The following is a 20,946-nucleotide window of genomic DNA, read 5'->3' on the forward strand; positions in this document are numbered from 1 at the left end:
GTTCCGCACACGTGGGTTGCGGCAGACAGCTGTTCAATGGGTGTGTGTGTGTGTGCATAGGATTAAGGAGAGTGGAGTGCATCTCCTCTCATACGCCTGCCAAGGTGAATTTGCAGTTGGACACAGCACAGTTCCTGTGGTGGCCGCAGAGTTGCACAACCAGCAGAATTCGCATGGGAGTGTGGGAGGTGGTACGAGCAGGCTCTATGCTCTACCAACCCACCCACCAACCAACCACCCACCAGCAAGCCTTCAGTTCGCCGAAAAAAAAACAAGAGGAAACCGAAAGTCAGGCATGGAGCATCGATAGGAGAGCGCGGAGAGACCCAAGCTCCATCCTCTGGCAGGCAAACGCGAGCGCGATGCTCAGTTTTGCGTTCCATCTGCGAGCAGTCAAGCAGTCATTCCTTCAATAGTTCACTCAAAATCCAAACAAACTTCGGCGCTGACGGTCGTGTTCTAGCGTGTTAACCGTACTTATTCACCAACAGACAGAAGCAGTTACTGTATTTTCGTATCTGTGGTCAAGTTTATTATTTTTGTGTCACTAAATTGTGACCTTTAATCTGCAACAAATAGAGCCGAGCCGCCCGTCGCGCAGCGAGTGTCACTCCCCCGCACTTCAGGCCGCACTCCCACTTCAATTTGCAACAAATAAAATGTAGTTTAGCAGAGTAATAATCAAACGTGTGCGTGTTTTTTTTTGCTATAAAAAGAGAGAAGGAGAACAATAGTTTCAGTGCAGAAATCATCCAAAAGAGTGTCGGAGAGAGAGAGAAAGAGAGCTAGTGAGGAGCAGCATTGCGGAGGAGTTACGTCAAAAGGAGTCGAAGCGGCAACAACAAACCGACCGCCTGGGTACCCAGGACGAGCAACTGTAAAAGAAGAAGACCAAGGAGCGAAGGAGGTGTTGGAGGAGAAGGAGAGCACAAACTGCCTTTGGCGTCGGCGTCGCCGTTCATTTTCAGTTGTCTTTTCCGTTACGTTCTCTTGTTTTGGTTGAGCTCTGTTTTGTCGTTTCTCTCTTTTTTTTTTTTTTTGTTTATTACTGTTGTTGTTGGTAAGCCGGCTGTGTCGGAGAGAGCGGAGGAGTGGAGAGAGCGCCGAGTCCTGCAGAGTGGGGGAGCGGCGGCATCAGACGGCAGAAGGCAGACGGCAGACTGGTGCGTGCAACGGTAAAGTAAAGGCAAACGACGAGCGGACAACGTAACAACGGTAACGGTAACGGCAACGGGAACGGCACGGTAACGGGAACACCAACGCTTATGTAAAGCGTAATATGGAAGCATGTCGTCCACGTCCAGCTCCGTGCTAACGTTGTCATCGTTCAATCTATTATTTTTCACCCAAGGTAAGGACATGTTTGATATGCATGTATATTTTTACATAATCCCCCGGGACGGCCCATGTACCAGCTGATTACTGACTAAATTGGGTAGCCGAGCGTTGCGGAGGACCAAGAGCGACTGTGCTCCTGGGCTCGGTTGGTCATTCATTTATCTTTTCATTTCCTTGCTCATAATTAATGTCCATTTGGCTGCTATATTTTGGGTCTGGGTTCCGTTCCGGCTTGAGTCGCCTTTCCATCCTTCAGTCGGGTGGGTGGCCTGAGTGCCTGGGGGGCATCCGGGTATCCTCCCGGGGAATGATAATAAATTGATGAAGATTTCTTAGTATTAATGGGGCAAGAGTTTGCCAGAGACTAACGAAAAATGTTATTAAAAATGTGAAAAATAAAGACAGCACTGCCTTAAACCATAAGTTTGGTTTAAAGTCCCAACGACAACCGAGAGAACTTATAATATAACATATTATAGATGGCATATTTCCCAATAATTTTAATAATAATAGAAAACATTTAAAAATTTTAGAAAATTAAAATTATATTATTCAAATCGAATTAATGTTTATTGGAGCTCCATTATTATTATTAGTATTTATGAGCGTTATGCGGCAGCACCCATCCGTCGGTGCTTCGTTTCTCCCTGAGATCCGCGCGTAAGGTCCTCCGGTTCCTGCTAATGGGCGCTTCTTAATCCAATCATTCTGCTTGCCGTTTGAGGGTGTTTCCCATTCGGCTTGGTCTGCTGCATTTGTCCCTTAACTTGCCGTTGATCTACCAAGAGTCCGACTACAACTGGAGTCTACCGCCCCGTGTGTGTAGCCTCCGTTCTTGCTGGACAATAAATCCCAGTCAAAGTGCCTTAATCCTGGCCCCCACTTTGGGGTCGTAACCAACTTGATTTGCATGCAAATTGCGTATAAATCCTTGAATTGTTCAAGCCACGTTCCGCCATTTCTTGGTATTGTTGCAAGGGGTACGGAGGGGCCACGGCGTGGAGGAGAAGTAGGCGTGGAAGAGAAGGCTTTTTGGTTAGTTATTTTGGCCACACTCGTAATATCTTGTGGCTCTCTCTCTCGGTTCCTTGCGACAAAATGTTTGCCTTCAATTAAAAGAAAAGAAGCGGGAAATTCGGGAATTTGATTTTCTTGGCCAGGTCTTGGCTGGCATCAACAATCAGTGACTTCAGGCGTGGGGTTTTTTAATTGGAGACAAACCTAAGACAAACCCCTCCCCCCCCCACCAAGGCCGCAGGGACTAATCAAATTTCGTTGCACCTTTTTGTTGACCCAACCTGCGGTTTCGACACCCTGCACTCTGCACTCTGAAAGCCCAAGTCCCCAAACAAAGGATAACAAATGCAACTATTTTTAGTCATTCTGCCACACTCTGCCCCACATAGACACACCTCAGAGCACCAGAGTGTGGCAGTGTGGCACCGACAGAATGTGTGTGTGGGTGTGGCAGAAGGCCAGAAAGCAAGGGCAAGGTCGAGGCATGGAACACTCTTGTCCATAGATTTCCTTGGAGCTGGAATAACTATTGGAGTAGAGAGCATTTTTGGCTAAGAATGGCGACAATTTCGATTGCAATCGAATGGATTCTAACTTAAGAAACTTTACCGGAAAGATATTTTAGGAAATAAGTTCCCTAAGCGCAAGATTGCCAAATCGAAAGAGTTGAATCGAATGTTTTCTATCGCTTATGGAAAATTTATAAGCGTGACCTAACGATCAGAAGAGATCTTGAGAAAATAACAATATGGCCCTTTTCCCTCCCCATTTGGGGCAGTGTATACTCGGAAAGCACACATCGAATGGTGCCCGGTGTATGCAGAAGCATGTGCGGCCGCCTGCTGGGGCCAGATGTCGAGCACTGTTGACAAAGAGAAGGCGTCGGCATCGACGACGGAAACTCTCAATGTCAATGCCGAAAAGAGAAAGGTTAAGTGTCATTCCACACCCCTAGCACCGAAAACCCTCGATACCCAAGCATCCACCGAGGAACCACCCACGTGTCCACGTATCAAGTGAGTTTTGGATTGATTTTCCACTTGGATGCTGGGGATAAGGATAAGGATAAGGATAAGGATCGAGAGTGTCTGCCATCCCCTATCGCCCATCCTCGGAGCTCAGACAGCACAAAGTTCAACAAGTGTGTGGGGGAGAAGGAGCAGCTGCGGTTAAATGGCGACACGATGGAGCCAACTCATTACAGGCCTAGCAGGCTTAATCCTTGCCACCAGGACCCACCAGAACGCAACCCAGGAACCAAGTTTTTGCAAAACAAATAAACTGCGAAATGAGAATTGACGTGAAAAGAGCACAGTGGCCTGAGACGAGAGAAATGCAATGAAAATCCAAAGAATATCTCCCAATGGCATGGAATGGAACTGCTTGATGCAGAAATGGCTTCAGGATTTGCTTAAATGAAATATCCTTTTCCGCGGAGCACTTTCGGACTGACGTTGCTGTCGCCCCACCAATTTCCCATAGGTGAAAGGGTGCCACGTGTGATGCCAGAGCAGTACATCGATGTCGATCGTCGAATGATGCGAGTGGCGAAGGCAATCGCTGTTCAAAGTTTCCCATAAGCGAAAAGACACGCTCTTTCGATGCTTTTGTTCCCACTGTGCGCGCACTATGATCCACCGCCCGGAGGCTGTAAGGATTAGCTCTTTTCGTGACCTCATTGCCCTCTCACCGCACCGCACCGCACCGCAGTCGAGTCGTGGGGCAAAAATGCAACTAATTATGAATTTTAATTAATTCTGGCATTTTATTTTGTTGCCCCAAAAGCCCCCCGCAAGCCCATTGGGGCAATAATAATAAAGTGAGTTCTGGGAAATTGCACGCAAAAATTCTTCAGACAGCTTTTCTCTTTTGCTGCTTGTGAGACTTGACAGTGGAGCCACTTCTTTCACTGGACGCGAAACAGAATAAAAACAAAAACAAAAACAAAAGCAAAGACAAAAACATTAACAAATGTAAGGAAAAGTATTAAAATTGAGTGACTCTTTTTGTTGTCGCTTGAGTTTCGCCTCCTTCCACTCGAGTGCTCTTCTGCTTCCCAATGTGGGGGAAATGGTGAAGCGCAACCTTGTAGAAACATCGAAGGAATGTTTCCTCGATGGAATGTTTCCTTTTCCCCAAGAATCCCAATGTTAAATGCATTCCTTGATGGCTGATTGAAAGAGTATTTAGAGCTTGAGCGCTTTTGTCCATCCAAAGGGGAAGTGTTTGATGCTGTATGCATTGCACATTTTCATTGGTATTTCAATTTGCATTGCATTTCTTGCACATTCTTGGTGCATTTATTTGATTGTTTTTCATGGTCTTCCCCTGCCATCTTTGGGGCTGAATGCCTTATGAATTGGAATTGGAATGTTCTCACTGGATGAAAATTACATTTCCCAAATGCCATTTGTTGTTCCACATCCGCCGCAGCCGCCGCCATCGCCCCCACAACATCCATTGATGCAGTGATCCGTTGGACGACGATTTTAATGGATTCAATGGTTCTAAGACAAATGCATTATTAAACGCCATGGAAATGTCAGGGCTCTCTCTGTTTATAGTATATTTGATATACATATCGCAAAAACAAATGTGGGAGCCTCGGCGGGAGGGTTTTTTCGGTTGCCTCGGTCGCTGACACACGACGAATGCGACAACGAACCAACGAGGGACGCTCTAGGGGGACTCATAAATATTGCAAACAGTTTCAACCCAAAATTGACAGAACCATGTCATGGGGTAGCACTCCGGGTATACGAGTACATGCCGAATAGAGTGATGAGTGAATTTTTCTGGCAACGATATCTTCGCGGGGTCCATATGACGGCAACACTGCTCGAAAGATTGGTATTTGAACCTGACAATGCTGGTCTTTCAAATAACAACTTTATTCCGCTGCTATATCTGTGCGATACTTCTTTAAGATTGAATCGGAGTGTGAGTTGAGTTCAAAACTTGATTTTGAATGAACATTGATTAAGTCGCAAAAACTGATTAAAGTTCTGACTGAATTGAGTTTGATTCGAATGCATGTGTGCTGTAAACAACTGTGAAAATTCAGTCTTTTCCCCACTCGAAAGTTGTATGTACAGTTTTCGAGAAGGATACCCACATACGGGCCACTATGCTGGGAGACTGTGCGAGAAAGCCCTCGAAACGTTTGCTCGGCAGCGGGCAAAGTTTTTGCCTTGAAAACCTATTCGATTCGATCTCTCAGCAGGGTCCTGTTTCAGGATGCCTCTATGTTGATTTGCTTGTTGCTTGCTGCTTGCTGCCCTGAAAGGTGGATACAACTACCCGCAAATGATGCTCCTTATGCTCCTCTGGAGGCTGCCAGGCTCGCAGGGCCTTAATTATTCAACTTGTGAAGAAAAACGCAGCGCCCCATGAAGCCACATGAAGCCGCATGAAGGAAATGTATAGAGAAGGAGTTGGTCTTTGGCTGTGGTTTCCATCTTTTGGGGAATTCAAATTAAATGGAAGTCTTAGTATTTTTGCTTGAAGCTGCATTTGCGATGGAAGTTTCTGCCGGTTTCAAATAAACATCAGCACGAAATGATTTAATCATTTTGGAATGAAAACACAAACATGTATGTGAGTAACTTTCAACCTGCATGCCAATACCGGCTGTCCATTCATTCATCCATAACTTTGATAAGCCATTGGCAAAAAGTTTGTGCTGCTTGGCCCGGAAGTGGGGGCCAGGGCACACCACTTTTTGGGGGCGGGACGTGGTTGATGTGCCTCTGAGCCCCTCCACCCATCCGCTCGTCCATCCATGTCCGTGTGCTGACGTCACTTAATTGATTTGAGACACGGAACCCACCCACAATCGAATGAAGTCTGTGGATGGAAGGGTCACTCACTCGTTCATTCAGTGAGTCAGCCACTCGCTCATTCAATCACATGGGTTGTTCAATCACTTGACTCATTCGATGCCTGGCTGTCCATCAATTGGGTCGTCATTGTCTGCTGGTGACGCATTTTATGCCATATTCCTTTCTGCTGCATTGATTTTGCCGAATCGGAGGGACATTTCTATATGGAGGATATACGATATAAGGATCATATCATAGATAGATTTCGCCGGATAGGCAAAAAATGTAGCGAATGTCAATGAAAAACAAATAAAATCTTGTATTATTGTATATTTAAAGAGTATCAATATTCCGGCACAAGGGGTAAATCGAGAAATTATCGATAAATATCGATATAACTCAATGGACTGCAGAGAAGCTCAAGAAAATACAAATTTTGGGATTGGAGTATTCACTGAAGAATACCACTTACATGCATTGCTCGCAATATCGAGCATTTATCGATAAGTAGCGATACGAGTAAACGATTGACTCGAGAGATTCCCAAGAAAGGAGGTCATCCTATAAATGAAACAATTTATAGATATCCCCCATGATATCGAGCATTAATCGATAAATATCGATAGAGAGGGATCAGCGGCCCTTGCTCTGCAGCTTATCGCCTCTTGTGGTCGATTGCTGTAGTCACAGCACGAATATCGTAATCGGACTGACATTAAAAGTGAACTAAATGCTTTCATTCGCTGCAAAATGAATGGCAGTGAATGAATCGTTATTCCACTGCCAGAAAAAACCATCGCTTAAGAGAGCCCAAAAAAACAAAAACAAAAACTGTTCAAAGCCTATGGAAAATACTTTAACAGTTGGTTGCTTTTGATGAAAAGTACAGCTACAGCCCCCTGCTGCCAGGATATGGGGCATGGAAAGTGGGAAAGTGGGCTTCGGTGCCTCGCTGCTTCGTCCTGTGTTGTATGCGTGTTTTTGTATGCCGCCTCCTGACCTTCGCGCATCGCATGTCGTGGCAACATTTTCTGCAACAGCCAGAAATTGAAGCCTCCCCCAGCCCACCCGAAAGAAAATCATGTTCGTGCTTTGGCCTTTCCTGCTACATTTCATGATTTATTCACTCAATGAATGACCGACACAAATTGCAGAAATATGACCAGAACTTCCAATATGAAGAAGAACATCTGCAAGAAAAGGAGAGCTTTTTGAGTTCCTTTTGTCTTTGTCCGGGGCGTGCCTTACCGAAGCCAGAGTTTGCAGATTCAGATGGTAGATGCCACAGACATTGAACTGCAGGGTATCCTGCATGATTTGCAGTACGAACTCCTCGATTTGGCTGCGTTCCTCGGACGTCCTGCCGCGCCTGTCGCTTAATTGTTGTCGCAGAATTTTCGACTGCAAACAAGATTCCCTCGAATTACCTCGAACGATTCATTCAACGGTGGGAGGACACTTACCCCCATCACAAAACGATCACAGGCGGCGCACACCGTCCAGATCTTCACGAGGGTGGGCACCACAATGTAGACGGCCTGCCAGAGGACTAGCCATGTGGCAGGCACTGCCTCCAGATGCTCCACCATGAAGTACACGTTGCAGACGATGAGGCAGTCGCCCAGAACGAGCACATTTAGCAGGAGCAGCGACGGGCCATAGAGCTGCGACAGAGAGCGGCACAGCCGTGCCAGGTGGGCATACGAGGAGCGCAGCTGCTGGTAGTCGTCTAGAGAGCAATCGATCAACTGACGCTGCAGTTGCTCCAGCTGTGCCTGGAGGCGTCCGACCAGGAGGAGCATCTGCAGGTAGCGGGCGCGCACCGCTTGAGAGCTGAAGACATAGCGCAGGTTCTCAAGGAACTGGCCGGCGTTCAGGGAGTCGAAAAAGGAAATCCACAGTGCGTACACAACCATCAGCACCTCCAGGGCCACTTGTCGATAGATCGCCGGTGTGGCATGCGTGGGTGGCAGCTGTTGCAACAGACGACGCTCCCGCTGGCATCCGATCAATGCAAAGAGGGCAATCAGGGCATGGACCAGCTTGTAGAACACATTCACGGCCTGAATGGCCTTGGGAAAGAAGAGCATTCGATCGACCATGGGCTCTTGACCATGGGCATAGCTTCTCATCTGTCCCACCAAGTCAAGGATCACCAGCATCAGGTAGAGGTTGCTCAGCAGGCGACCCGCGCGACGCTTGGAGTAGCTGCAACGCAGGGCCAGCAACTGAAAGTATCCGCCCAGACAGCGGTCTAGGCAGTCGGCGGACATCGCAACAGGCACTGGAGGGAAGCCTTCCCTGTTCGGTGGAGCCGAGGGGTCGCGTCTGTCTATCAAAATCAATTAATCCAAGTGGCAGGCGCACATTGTGTGGGGCAGATCGAAGATATGGCTGGTCGAAGCTGGTTTCCGCTCATTTGAATCGACCGAGATGCACTGCTGCATGACGAGCTGGGGAAATGGTTCACTGCTGACAGTCCTTCATTCTTTTCTGCTTTCTGGTTTCTTTTGCAGTGCTCACGGTGCTCAGCTCCACGATTAAGTACAACGAATACGCAACGGATAAGGGCGGAAATGTCAGCATACCCTGCATCGCCCAGGGCAACATAATGTGGGTGAAAGAGCACGGCAGCAACAGCACGATAGTTCAGGTGAGTGGTGCCCCAAATGGAGGATCTACTTGCAGAATGTACTTCTTCTTCTTTTCCCCAGACGGGTCGTGTCTTAGTGCTGCGTAATGTGAGCATATCGGATGCTGGCATTTATGTGTGCTTCGCCACAACGACAACTACACGAGCAACAACAACCGCTAGCCCAGCGACAACTACCTCACCGCGACGGGAGAAGGAGGAGGAGCAGCAGCTGCTGCCACAGAAGGAATCCGCAACAACCACAGCCCAACCCAAAAAGCAAGAGCTGGGGCAGAAGCCAGATCAAGATCAAGATCAGGGCCAGGAGGAGGAGGAGGAGCTGGCGTACCAGGCATACCAGCGCACAAAGCTTACGGTGCGCACTGTACCCGGCCCCGTGACGCAGCTGTACTTCAAGGCATCAACCATACTGGGTTTTCTCATTTGGCGCTTCAACAAGACCCAGTCGGGCGGCTATCCGGTGCGCAGCTTCACGGCCGAATTCCGGAATGTCTCGTACAGCCAGCCGCCGGCAAATGCCAGCTTCGAGCACGCCTGGACCCGCATGGATCCCATCAATATAGCACCCAATGTGGTCAGTATTTACAGCTATGTATTTTTAAGCCCCAAATAATACCAACAAACTGCAATGATTCAGCGTCAAATGGAGGTGTATCGTTTGGCGCCCAACACCACCTATGAGTTCCGGATATGGGCCAACAATGAGCTGGGCAGCGGCGTGGTGGTCACCACCAATGTCACCACCTTGCCGGAGACCAAAGAAGAGGGTGAGTACTTTCAGTGGAGATCCACACACACAACTCATACGATAGTAAGGCGATCTGTATCTTAGGATAGGCATTTATCATTTATCATAGGTTAGGTTCTAGGGTCTGACTGTATTCTTTTTTTGTTTTCTGTGGATAACCGTACTTATCCGTATTTACTTTTTTCAATGTGTAAACTGTACTTTTCTTTTTGTTGTTGTCGGTGGTTGGATGCGGCCAGGGCTGCCACCAAACTAGTTGCAGCCCTGGTTGCCATCGCCCCGCAACTCTAGTGTTATCGTGTATTATCGACTGACGTAACCTTAAATTGTAATCGTAATCGTAAATCGTTATCGTATAGATCATTGTTATTAGTATATTTTGTAATTATTTTTGTTGTCCATCTATATCTCTTTTTTCTCTCTCTCTCCCCCCAATCACTCTCCTACTCTCTGTCTCCCTTTCGGGAGTGCTTTCGATGTGTGTGATGTATCTCTCTCTCTCTCTCTCTCTCTCTCTCTCTCTCTCTCTCTATATATCTCTATATAAATCTCTGTTTCTCTCCTATACATATCTCTCTTGTTGCGCGTTCAGATCTCATACGCCTTATTAAACCCGACTTAGACAATTTCGATCCACGCATTTGGATAGTGGCCGTCAGTATAGTGCTCGGAACACTTGTGATATTAGCCATTGGACTCTGCATTGTGCTCTCCAAGGAGTGCTACCAAGCATCGCAAATGGGTACAGACTAAGTCGCATTAACTCACAAAAACTCAAAAAAAAAAAGAAAAGAAAAACCAAATCCAAAAAACTCCAAACTCCAACCAAACAAACAATCAATTAATCAAAATCAAAAGATTTCACGTTTTGTGTGTGGCTTGCCAGTGCTGTGCAGCAAATGCCTGTTACTGTTCCTGTGTTTTGTGTGTGCCAGTGTTGGGCAATGCAATGGACTAGAACCATTTTTTGTTGTGTTTCATTTGGATGAGTTTAAACAAAGATTTTAGTACCACATAGATGACGCAACGGCAACGAAATCTTTGCAACGAAAAGAGTGAGAGGGTTCCACAACTGGTACCGATGCGTAATCTATGTGTTCTATAATCTTTGGTTTCTTAGCTGACTTTTGAGTTATGTTTCTCCTTTTTGTTTACTCTCACGCATTGTTGTTCTCATTGCTATGGCTATTGCTATTTGCTGTTATTGTTGTTGCTATTGTTATTGTTAATATTGTTGCAATTGTTGTTCAATGTTCCATTCAGTTATAATTTGCGTGTTGTATGAGTGGCTATCTATATCTATATCCATGTCTGGCAACGGCCCCCGAAACAATTGTTTGCTTTGTTGTCAATGTTGTTTATAATTATAAGTCATGATATGTATGTATATAGCTTTAGTACCAATGGCCCTATATATAATTTGTAAATACAAATACCGTATACCATATGCTCTCCACATATATAGTACATATGTATGTTCGTATATAAAGATTTTTTCATCAGTTAAACTCCATTCATTTCGGTTAAAGCATGATGAAATTTCTTAAAGGTCGTCTCGTCCGCTGTGGTGAGGACCATCCACTTTTCCAACTCGCTCTCTCAGTTCTCAGAGAGACAGGCGCTAGAAATGGATAGCAAACGTTTCACATTCTCCTCTTTTCGTTGGTTGTTATTTCAGCTGACAGAAAAGAAAATATTTTCACTAATAAACAAGCTGTACGCCTTTCGACAAACGGATGGTCCTCGAAAGAGAGCAGATGTGGTGAAGACACCACCTACGAATTGATTTTACCATGGGTTAGAGGTATGCCTTGGAGTATACTTATTTCGTCCAGATGCAAACACTCGAATAAATTAGTGGGGTAAAGAGAAGTGAATCCTGCCTGATTCGGATTCGTGACTCATTCATGCAGAGCTCTAATTGGAATGTTGTTCCCTTTTGAGGGAAATTTATTCGTGAAGATTGTACGCTTGGGTCTTCCATTCAAGATAGTTGAAATTGATTTCCGAATAGCCCTTTTCGTATACCATTAAATTTTTCTATTTAAAAAAAAATTCATTTAAAATATTGGGTCGTACAGTAACACCATTCTTCCGTTGAGGTCATAACTAGGAAAATTTACTGTGATTTATTTCAGCAAATATTCCAGGCAGTACAGGGATGCAAGTAGCTCAATATTTCATACCTATTCATCCACAATTATGCCATTGAACAAATCTTTATATATGTAGAAACTAGAAGCCTAGAATCGTACCCTGCTGTAGCCTTAAGCCAACGAAAGTGCGCTTTTTCCCTTAAATAACAAAAAAGAAACCAAAGAAATCTAAGAATTGCAATCGTAGACTAAAGAAATCAAAGCTTTAAGCACTTTAACTGTGATAGCCAGCGCACTTGTAGCAAGCAATTAATAAAAAAAAAACAAACGAAAATTCCGAAAAAATATTAAACACTTTTGAAGTTTTAAACAATTTTGAAGCAATCAAAAACGGCTAGAAAGGGATAACCAAAGATATACCCCGACAGAAATAAACTAGAAAAATATTGCATAATTAATATTGTAAAATGCCTAGAAAAAAACCAAAAGAAAAACAAAAAACTGCTTTATCAATGTTGTAACCGTTTATGTAATTTACCGAATATTATTATGTTATTTGCATTTAAAAACCAAGCACGAGAACATTAAACGTTTTAATGGAAAACAAAAACAAACCCGAAAGAATGTATAAATGTTTTGTTGAGTGTTTGATTTATGTTCGTTACCCACACAGTCCCACAGAAGACACACGCTATAGAATGTGCACACACAACACATACGCTCATACACTATGCAGATACAAAATATACTACATATACGAGGGCAGTACTAGCTGTTACACGATGGGCATGCACATGGAAATTGCCATTCACATTGAATATTCCTTGCCACGTGTACGTGTACACGAGAATGTCTATATTTTAACCATTCCCACGTGCTCTACCACTGCTTGCCGATGGTGTGACTTGAGCTCAAAGTTTTGCCCTTGAGTGTCTCTATGGTCGTGCTTTAAATGTTGTTTCACTGTTGCACACACACCCACACACACATAGACTTATATAAACACATCCACACATAAAAATAAAACCCTGACAATATACACGCTAAAACAAAACTATTCCCCCTCTAAAAACCAATATACCAAAGAAGAGGTAAAGTACAGAACAATTATCATAAATTTGTCTAATAAATGTATTTGTCTTTCTCTCTCTCTCTCTCTCTCTCTCTCTCTCTCTCTCTCTTTCTATATACCTCTCCATCTCTTTCTATGTATACATATACATATACATATACATATATGTATATATCCTTCTTCTATGGTGGCTTGAAGAACTGCAAGATGGTTGGGACAGCATTGAGCTTATACCGAATATAATACTTAATCCCGGTTTCAGCGAATCGGATGGAGGCGGTGGTGCTGCTGGTGGCGATGCTGAGAACGATGCAGAAGCGGAAGCGGCTGCCGAAGCGGAGGAGGAGGCACGAGTGCGATTTACACGCACCATTATCTTTGGCCAGAAGCCGCGGCCCAGTCGCCTGCATCCACCTGGACATCCACAATATCGTCCGCCGCCACCTGTGGTGGTGTTTGATGATGATGACGACGACTATGAGGAGGAGCACGAGCCCACGATGGAGAGATTTAAGCGCAAAGTTTCGGTATTTTTTACAGGTCCCACCATCAAACGTATTTGAGAGTACAAACACTTACCACATAGGTTGTTGATTGCGGTTTGATCTCGGATTGTTATTAGAGCTTACACCTGTTACAGATACGAGTACTACAGAGTAATACTAGAAACGAGTTTGATTTGATTTCGGTTTCCTTTGTGCTTCAGAGAAGAGTTAGGCGCTTTCCAAGATCTGATTTGGTTTGCTTTTCCGAATCACCACTCGACACGCCACACCACGCCACAACACCACAATACCACACCACAAATATCTGGAATATATATATACACTAACTTATAAATAATAACTAAACTAAAAACTAAAAACAAATATATTGCTGTGATACAAATTCAATTGAACGGAAATTGTAAGGATTTACCAATAACGAACGTATAATTATTCATGAATTTGCTGAAGCTACAACAACAAAACAGTTTTCAATTTTTGCCTAGTTAATGCCCATGCCATCGTACGAGTATCTTTCGGATGGATCCAATCAATTTATATATAGAGAAAAACCAGCCAATGTTTACTTTAAGCTCCTGACTCTGACGAATCCCCTTCTGAGATCCGTTCCTACTCCGATCTTACGTTCTAGACGTTTGTCCGTTGCTATACAAATCCACGATATCATTAGATATTCCAAACAGATTCCGAATCGAGGAACGGTTCTCGCATAGTCGTACCAGACTTAAGTACTCGACTATATAGCTTTTCCACTCAGACTCCTTGTTGTTTTTTTTTTTGGTTTTTTGTTTGTTTTTTTTTTGTTCGAATTCAACAAACTGTGAAACAATTTTATAATTGAGCAAATATTTTGCACTGTAGAGCGCACCAAATGATCCATATATATGTAATCGATAATCGATAAATGATATGTATATCGATATACACGTTTGATAAACATTTTAAATAAATGGCAGACTGCCACGTGCTTTAGTTATCGGCCTCACAATTGAATAAAACTAGTATGATAAATCCAATGAAAATAAGCGAAACAAAATATATATAGATATATTTAATATGCTATAGTAGCTGGGAAAATACATAAATATATTCGTTTTCCCAGGGACAAACCCATAAAAAGAAAAGCTGCTTCCACTCACGTAAACTCTAACCAAAAAAATGGAGAAAAACAATGAAATTGTTATAAAATACCTACCATATAAAATCAAAATTAATTGTTAAACGAGCGATTAAATAGTGTATATACCGATATGAAAATATACTGCATACATATATAGAAAATATATACACATATAATGGGGGACATGTACATAAGCATATACATATATACACATAGAGAGGTTTTTGGGGTGGGTAAATCTTAAGAAAGACTGTAGCTAACTTTTAAGACACTTTGGCCTGCGCTTTTACCAATGTTTCTAGGCGGGCCGCTGTCTTGGCCCGAACATATTTTCGTTTTGCATTGATCTGCTAGAGCTACCAACAAAAAAAAAAAAAAAAAAAAAAAAAAACTATTGTAAGAAATATACTATTTCTAACAATTCGGAATGTGCACTTAACTAAAGAACTAACTAAAACCAAAGCTAAACCAAAAAAAAGAAATAAAATAGTTTAAGTTCATGGCTAGGCCCTGATCCTAACTCTTGGCTGTATTTCTAGTTGTTATTATTGCTTCACGGTTGAGCATCATATTACCCCAGCATATTGTTACCCCACAGAATCCTTGATCCACAGTATCCATAAACCACTCCAAGGAGCCCCAAATACCCGACACGCAGACACACAGACAACAATGAAATAAATCTAAGTTTACAAAAACCCAATCGATGGGCGGATACATTTCTGAGTTTATTTTTTTGTGGAAAAATCAGGTCTGAAAATATTCCTACATCAGTGTTTTTGCTTGGAATCAAATTTTCGGAACTTTATTTTCAAGCTCTAGCTCATTTTTTTATGTGAGTCTTTCTTTGGTACGAGTAGTTGTCTATTGAAAAGATCTACTCTGGGGTTTGTAGACCTCGTGTTTGAGAGTTTGTCCTCCAGCAGTCCTCCAGTTGTCCGAGTCCTTTACCAGTCCTTGTCCTCCAGCAGTCCTAGTGCTCAAACAATATTTATCCTATAAAAGTCAAACATAAAACCGCGAAACTGAAAGTGCAAAACTTTTAATTTCAATTGAAAATAATATTTTTCTACCAGTTGATGCCCTAGCTCCATGGCTATCGTCGCGATTGATGCACTCTGAACCCTGAGAAGCCCTGATAAGGGGAAACTTGGTCCCGCTGGGCCAGCCGCCCAGAGTTGTCCAAGGTGTTTTGGAAGCCGTGGCGACTTCGGCCGGTGGGGAGAGTGTTTCGCACGACGGTCAGGCTCTGGAGTGCCATTGCCATCGGACTTCGGGCCTGTCCCACAGCAGCCAGCGGTGCATGGCTAGAGCGTATCTTCTGACTACAATAATAATCCGATCTGATCCAGATTCGGCTGTCTAGCGGGTGATATGGTAAGTTTATATGATTTGGCGTTTTTAGTTTTCCCGGCTATTAATGATGAGGCAAAGCAATCCTTTTGGAGTGGGATCCCGCATCAAGATCTGGTCGAAAGCTATTCCAAAGATTATCTTAAGGGTGTATCCCAGCACAAAATTCCTGGATACGTTTTGACACCTTTTCAAAAGAGTCTTTAGCGTTTATTTGCGATTTGAATTTTTGCGAGTGACTCGTTAAATGGGTAGAGAAAATGCCAATTTATGGGCTTAGCTTAGAGTCTAGAGAATGCTAAATGGGAAATCCATCCGTTGTGCTGTCCATTCATTGGGTGGTGGGGGCACTGTCTAGTCGTAGTCCTTGTTGTCGTTCTTCCACGCCTGGTGGACGCCATGGTAGCTGCTCTGCTTCTGGGCAGGGGCATTGCGGCCGAAGGGGCTCTTGGCATTCACCTGGAGGATGTAGTCGCCCTCGATGTCGTGGGCAGCATCGATGCCCATGTAGGCGCGCTTGCCGAATCCATCGTTCTGCTTGTACTGCTGCAGGGAGTTGGCAGGGACGGCGGGGAAGCTGCGCTCATTTCCTGGGCGGACGGACTCGGCGAAGTAGCGGGTGGCACGCATGGTGGCCTCGATGACGTTCTCGGCTCCGGGCACTCCGGCGGCGGGTCCATTGGGATAGAAGTCGGCATCGGCGCTGCGCACGGGTGTGCCCATGCCGTAGACCGAGGTGTGGATGGCATCGACGAACTCGGCATCGCCGCGGGCCAGGCCGGTGAGGGTGTGGCGGGTCTTGGCCACAATCTTGGAGGGGTCCAGACCGGTGACGCGGCGCAGCTTGTGTCCGGTGAGGCGGGTGAATTCCTGGGCACTGGCACCAGCAACGTGGGCTCCCACACCCTGGCCGATCAGATGGATGGTGTCGAAGGGCATGTCCAACTCGCTGACCATCTGGACGATCCACTTGCCGATCTTGGCGCCGGTCTTCTCAATGTCGAGCATGGCATAGCGCTTGTAGTTGGTCAGAGTGGCACCCAAGTCAATCACCTAGAGGGATGAGTGAGATTAAAGAGATTAGAGGATTGGACATCTAGAGATCCCTAGGGGGAACGTACAATGATGTCGCCGCTCTGGGTCTTGGCATTCTTGGACTCCTCGCTGGAGTTCTCCTCGCTGGAAGTGCGCTGGCCCTTCTTCTCGGTGCTGTCGTCGTAGTCGCGTCCGTTACCGTGCTGGCGCTGCTGCTGCAGGTTGTAGCGTTGCATGTAGGCCTGGACCAGCTTGCGGTTGGCCTTCTTCACCGTCTCCGTGGTGGAGGGCAGGCCAGTAACGATGATGGTCACCTCATCGTCGCCAAAGTTCTCCTTCTGCTTCAGACGCTGGATCATCTCGTTCAGGGGCGCCACGATCTTCTCGCCGTTGCGCTTGGGCACGTAAACCTGGATGCCGCTGGGCACAAAGTTCGGCTCCACATTGTGGTTGATCTGCGAGAGATGGTCTGAGAGAAAGAAATATTCTATAAGTATGTCTGGCACGGGTAAAATGTGGGGTGTGTGCTTTAATACTCACAGATCTGCTGCAGGAGCTCGGCTCCCTTCTCCAGGGACATGTTCTCCAGACGCTCCACGGTCAGATCATCGGCGGCGGGAATGGCCTCCAGCGCAGAGGCTGAGAGCCACTGGGATGGCTTGAGGGCCTGGTTGACGGAGTTGTCCATATGGGTGCTGCCTGGCTTGGCCATAACGGCGACGGCCAGGAGGGCCAGCATGCTGAGCACTCTCATGGGATTCATGATGGTGTCCTTTGGGGGGGTGGTCCGGGGTATAGGGCGGCTTCTCGACTTCGACTACGACTTCAACACTTAAGCTGCAAGTCGATGAGTGGAACTGTCTAACCGTTGGCCGGTCATCTGTTTATATAGCGATCGATCTGTTTTGCTTATCAATCCAATTAATATTTTCCATATATTCATATTGCAATTTTCCACTTTGCAGCCTTTTCTGCCTCGTCAGGCATTTCGGGAGTGCAGTGCAGTGCAGTGCAGTTGAGCTCTCCTCCGATTGGGGTTTCTGCAGCGTAAGGGATTGTCACTCATGGGAACAAACTGATGATTAGTTCGAGTGCGAGTACGATTATATGTACATACATATGTATAATGCAGTCGCTATAGCAGATGATGATGATGATAATCCGAGTGCCGTGATTAATCAAATATTAATTTGTAATTACATTGTAAAACCCTCAACTGATTATGAATCTAAGGGCATTTATATTTTCCACTTTCAAGTCCATTATTTGGGAGTATAGTCCATATGCATTTACATACATATATCTCTTTTAGTGGAGTAATTCTCTTTCTGCCTTTGAATTTCCATCTTCATTCGAACTTCGAATTTCGATGGACAAATAAAATGCAGGTTCATTGCTTCCCCATCGAATCGAATCACTAAAGGGCTTGCGTTTCTATGGCAGATAGAAATGGAATAGATAGATGGACTTCAAAGGTTAAAATGAGAGAAAAGTCCCTCTCTCTCTCTCTTTCTCTTACAAGAGAGATGCTCAAGGTTAAGCTAAGTAAAACTGTTCCAACTTTGAACTGCCTTTCTCCTAGTATCGTACACCCTTTAATTCCAAAGTCTTTAAAGGGAAATTCGAGTCAATTTCCGCTCCTTCAAGATATTTTCTGACAGGCAAACGATGATATGGGGCAGAACTTCATATCGTATCAAATGAAGAACTGCGTTTCCTAATGGCTTCGGTCATTTGGAATCTTAGGGTAACTATTTTAGGAGAGTTTCATGGGAGATCTTCATAGGAAACACTGAAATGCTGAAAGAATTCAGGAGGTGTGTTTTTATGCCCCATAAGAATTTATTTGGGAACCAGAAAGTCCATCAATAGTTTCTGTGAAAAGAAAACTATAAAACAAACTATAAAATATGTCTATAATATCGTTCGAATAAAATATATTAGAATCTATCAATCTGAGAGGTCTTTCAACCCGATCGATCGATCATGAGATTATCTCATGCACTTTCCGAAATGAAACCCGATCGATATCGATCGCTGCCTCGGATCTGGCTGTTACGTAAGTTTCCCATGAAGTTGCCCAATTTTCAGTAGAGGAAACGTGGTAGAGAGACAGAAGCCGCATCATCATCAAGAATCGACCGCTGACTGCTGACGCCACAATCGGCACAAACTGATAAAGCGGAAAATATGTACTAAATGAAACGAAAAATACTCGACAAAAAGAAAAGTGCAATTCGGTTCTAGAATTTCTGCTGATCAGCCAATCGATCGATCGATCGTTGCTTCCGTTCTGTCGATCCATGGCACGTGCGGGATCGGTAAGCTGCTTCTTTTTAGACGGAGCTATAAAAGGCACAGAAACCGTGTCAGAATTATGCAGTACAGCTTGGCACTTCATCCAGTCCGAGTCTCTACCGATCACCGATCACCGATTACGATGAATCCTCTGCGCACTCTCTGCCTGATGGCCTGCCTGGTGGCAGCATCGATGGCCAACTCCAACACGGGATCCTCGAGCCGCTCCCGCTCCAACTCTCTGAGCAACATCGATCAGCCCAGCAACTGGGTGAATCCTCGTGAGATTGAGGAGCTGCCCTCCCTGAAGCAGGTGAATCTGCGCCAGCTGCAGGAGATGAGCCTCGAGGAGGGTGCCACTCTCTTGGACAAGCTCTGTAAGTAGTCCCCTTACTCTAGTACTGTTCAACTTTTCCCCAATGTAATCCCTTATCCCTGTTTTCTGTAGATCATCTGTCCCAGTTCAATAACGTGTTCAAGCCCGAGTACACCCCTACGCCCAGCCAGATCAAGGGCTTCATTGTGGGCGAGCGCGGCCAGAAGATCGAGTTCAACCTGAACAACCTGGTCCAGACGGTGAAGCGTCAGCCCAACTTTGGCGACGATGAGGTGACCATCTTCATCCAGGGCCTGCCCCAGAGCTCGTCGCAGGTGCGCAAGGCCACCAGCAAGCTGGTGAGGGCCTACCAGCAGCGGTACAACCTCCAGCCCTATCCCAGCCAGCAGTCGAGCAGCGAGGAGCAGCAGAAGTCCAGCAGCGAGGAGCAGCAGCAGCAGCGCCGCAAGCAGAGCCAGGAGCAGGATGACACCAAGACCGGAGACCTGATCGTGATCAATCTCGGCGATGCCATCGAAGACTTTGAGCAGTACGCCACTCTCAATGTGGAGCGCCTCGGCCAGCAGATCGGCAACTGCCTCGTGGAGCTGACCAACGCCGTGAACGTGCCCCAGGAGATTATCCATCTGATTGGACAGGGACCCGCCGCCCATGTTGCTGGAGTTGCCGGACGCCATTTTACCCGCCAGACCGGACACAAGCTGCGCCGCATCACCGGCCTGGACCCCTCCAAGATCTACGGCAAGCCCGAGGAGAAGCTCAGCGGCCTGGCCCGCGGCGATGCCGACTTTGTCGACGCCATCCACACCTCCGCCTACGGCATGGGAACCCCTGAGCGCCTGGCCAATGTCGACTTCTACCCTAACGGACCATCGACCGGAGTTCCCGGCGCCGACAACGTTGTTGAGGCCTCCATGCGCGCCACCCGCTACTTCGCCGAGTCCGTCCGCCCAGGAAATGAGCGCAACTTCCCCGCCGTCGCTGCCTGCTCTTACAAGGAGTACAAGCAGAATAACGGCCATGGCAAGCGCACCTACATGGGCATCGCCACCGATTACGATGTCCAGGGCGACTACATGCTCCAGGTGAACTCCAAGAGCCCCTTCGGCCGCAGCACTCCCGCCCAGACTCAGACCGGCTACCACGCCGTCCATGAGGCCTGGAGGCAATCCGCCCAGGGTTAGCGCCAGGGACTCCGCCAATAGACCATCTACTTCCAATACATCCAATCCGGATCGCACAACCCTCATGCGAATGAACCCCCACACCATCCATCAGAGCATGCAATTTCCTTCCTCATCGAATCTTAAGATTACGCTTCGTTTTTTTAATTCACAATAAAAAATCATTGCACTATTATATGAGATCTGTTTAAAATGGAATTCTTTGGATCAAGTCTTGAAATATTGGAGTACAATTCGTATGTAAATATACATAGGAAGAAATCAATTTTGAAAACGGAACTAAATATAATTATTTAGGAAAAATCTTCTTTTCGGAGTCTATGGGACTGTATCCCATTCGCTGTCTGCAAGAAATGAGCTCGCTCGTA

General features: G+C 45.7%; 4 protein-coding genes across 6 annotated transcripts; 2 read left to right on the plus strand and 2 right to left on the minus strand.

Annotated features, from left to right (window-relative positions):
* The first annotated feature begins 44 nt into the window (after positions 1–44).
* LOC108157132 lies at positions 45–15,088 on the plus strand. 3 transcript variants are annotated; one of them, XM_017289034.2, is made up of 6 exons: positions 45–1,351; positions 8,693–8,829; positions 8,891–9,403; positions 9,467–9,596; positions 10,170–10,319; positions 12,944–15,088. In XM_017289034.2, exons 1-6 carry the CDS (start codon positions 1,288–1,290, stop codon positions 13,306–13,308), a joined length of 1,359 nt encoding a protein of 452 aa, XP_017144523.1. In that variant the 5' UTR covers positions 45–1,287; the 3' UTR covers positions 13,309–15,088. The 3 variants fall into 3 exon arrangements, with proteins under 3 accessions (XP_017144523.1, XP_017144531.1, XP_017144539.1); XM_017289042.2 differs by lacking the exon at positions 10,170–10,319; XM_017289050.2 differs by lacking the exon at positions 10,170–10,319 and having other exon boundaries at positions 13,008–15,088.
* On the minus strand, positions 7,304–8,475 carry LOC108153008 (putative gustatory receptor 9a). The gene is made up of 3 exons (XM_017283151.2): positions 7,640–8,475; positions 7,425–7,577; positions 7,304–7,366 (listed from the first exon to the last, which is right to left on the minus strand). The coding sequence occupies exons 1-3, from the start codon at positions 8,447–8,449 to the stop codon at positions 7,304–7,306; spliced, it is 1,026 nt and encodes a 341-aa protein (XP_017138640.1). The 5' UTR covers positions 8,450–8,475.
* Positions 15,089–15,898: 810 nt separating the features above from the next.
* On the minus strand, positions 15,899–17,622 carry LOC108165092 (vitellogenin-1). The gene is made up of 3 exons (XM_017301145.2): positions 17,300–17,622; positions 16,846–17,228; positions 15,899–16,777 (listed from the first exon to the last, which is right to left on the minus strand). Exons 1-3 carry the CDS (start codon positions 17,520–17,522, stop codon positions 16,079–16,081), a joined length of 1,305 nt encoding a protein of 434 aa, XP_017156634.1. The 5' UTR covers positions 17,523–17,622; the 3' UTR covers positions 15,899–16,078.
* Positions 17,623–19,127: 1,505 nt separating this feature from the next.
* Positions 19,128–20,755, plus strand: LOC108165109 (vitellogenin-2). The gene is made up of 2 exons (XM_017301167.2): positions 19,128–19,434; positions 19,506–20,755. Exons 1-2 carry the CDS (start codon positions 19,137–19,139, stop codon positions 20,576–20,578), a joined length of 1,371 nt encoding a protein of 456 aa, XP_017156656.1. The 5' UTR covers positions 19,128–19,136; the 3' UTR covers positions 20,579–20,755.
* The last annotated feature ends 191 nt before the right edge of the window (positions 20,756–20,946 follow it).

Source organism: Drosophila miranda, chromosome XL (assembly GCF_003369915.1).
Source record: "Drosophila miranda strain MSH22 chromosome XL, D.miranda_PacBio2.1, whole genome shotgun sequence".
NCBI classification, from domain to species: domain Eukaryota; kingdom Metazoa; phylum Arthropoda; class Insecta; order Diptera; family Drosophilidae; genus Drosophila; species Drosophila miranda.

What these genes read in the sequence shown, in the direction of transcription:
- LOC108157132 (XM_017289034.2), top strand. Translation starts at nt 1,288, where the DNA reads ATGTCGTCCACGTCCAGCTCCGTGCTAACGTTGTCATCGTTCAATCTA. An exon ending in TCAATATAGCACCCAATGTG is followed by an intron (nt 9,404 to 9,466) that starts GTCAGTATTTAC and finishes GCAATGATTCAG; the next exon opens with CGTCAAATGGAGGTGTATCG. An exon ending in CTACCAAGCATCGCAAATGG is followed by an intron (nt 10,320 to 12,943) that starts GTACAGACTAAG and finishes GGTGGCTTGAAG; the next exon opens with AACTGCAAGATGGTTGGGAC.
- LOC108153008 (XM_017283151.2), bottom strand. Translation starts at nt 8,449, where the DNA reads ATGTCCGCCGACTGCCTAGACCGCTGTCTGGGCGGATACTTTCAGTTG. An exon ending in GTGATCGTTTTGTGATGGGG is followed by an intron (nt 7,578 to 7,639) that starts GTAAGTGTCCTC and finishes TCTTGTTTGCAG; the next exon opens with TCGAAAATTCTGCGACAACA. An exon ending in ATCTGCAAACTCTGGCTTCG is followed by an intron (nt 7,367 to 7,424) that starts GTAAGGCACGCC and finishes CTTTTCTTGCAG; the next exon opens with ATGTTCTTCTTCATATTGGA.
- LOC108165092 (XM_017301145.2), bottom strand. Translation starts at nt 17,522, where the DNA reads ATGAATCCCATGAGAGTGCTCAGCATGCTGGCCCTCCTGGCCGTCGCC. An exon ending in CGAGCTCCTGCAGCAGATCT is followed by an intron (nt 17,229 to 17,299) that starts GTGAGTATTAAA and finishes TCTTTCTCTCAG; the next exon opens with ACCATCTCTCGCAGATCAAC. An exon ending in CCCAGAGCGGCGACATCATT is followed by an intron (nt 16,778 to 16,845) that starts GTACGTTCCCCC and finishes TCATCCCTCTAG; the next exon opens with GTGATTGACTTGGGTGCCAC.
- LOC108165109 (XM_017301167.2), top strand. Translation starts at nt 19,137, where the DNA reads ATGCAGTACAGCTTGGCACTTCATCCAGTCCGAGTCTCTACCGATCAC. An exon ending in CACTCTCTTGGACAAGCTCT is followed by an intron (nt 19,435 to 19,505) that starts GTAAGTAGTCCC and finishes TGTTTTCTGTAG; the next exon opens with ATCATCTGTCCCAGTTCAAT.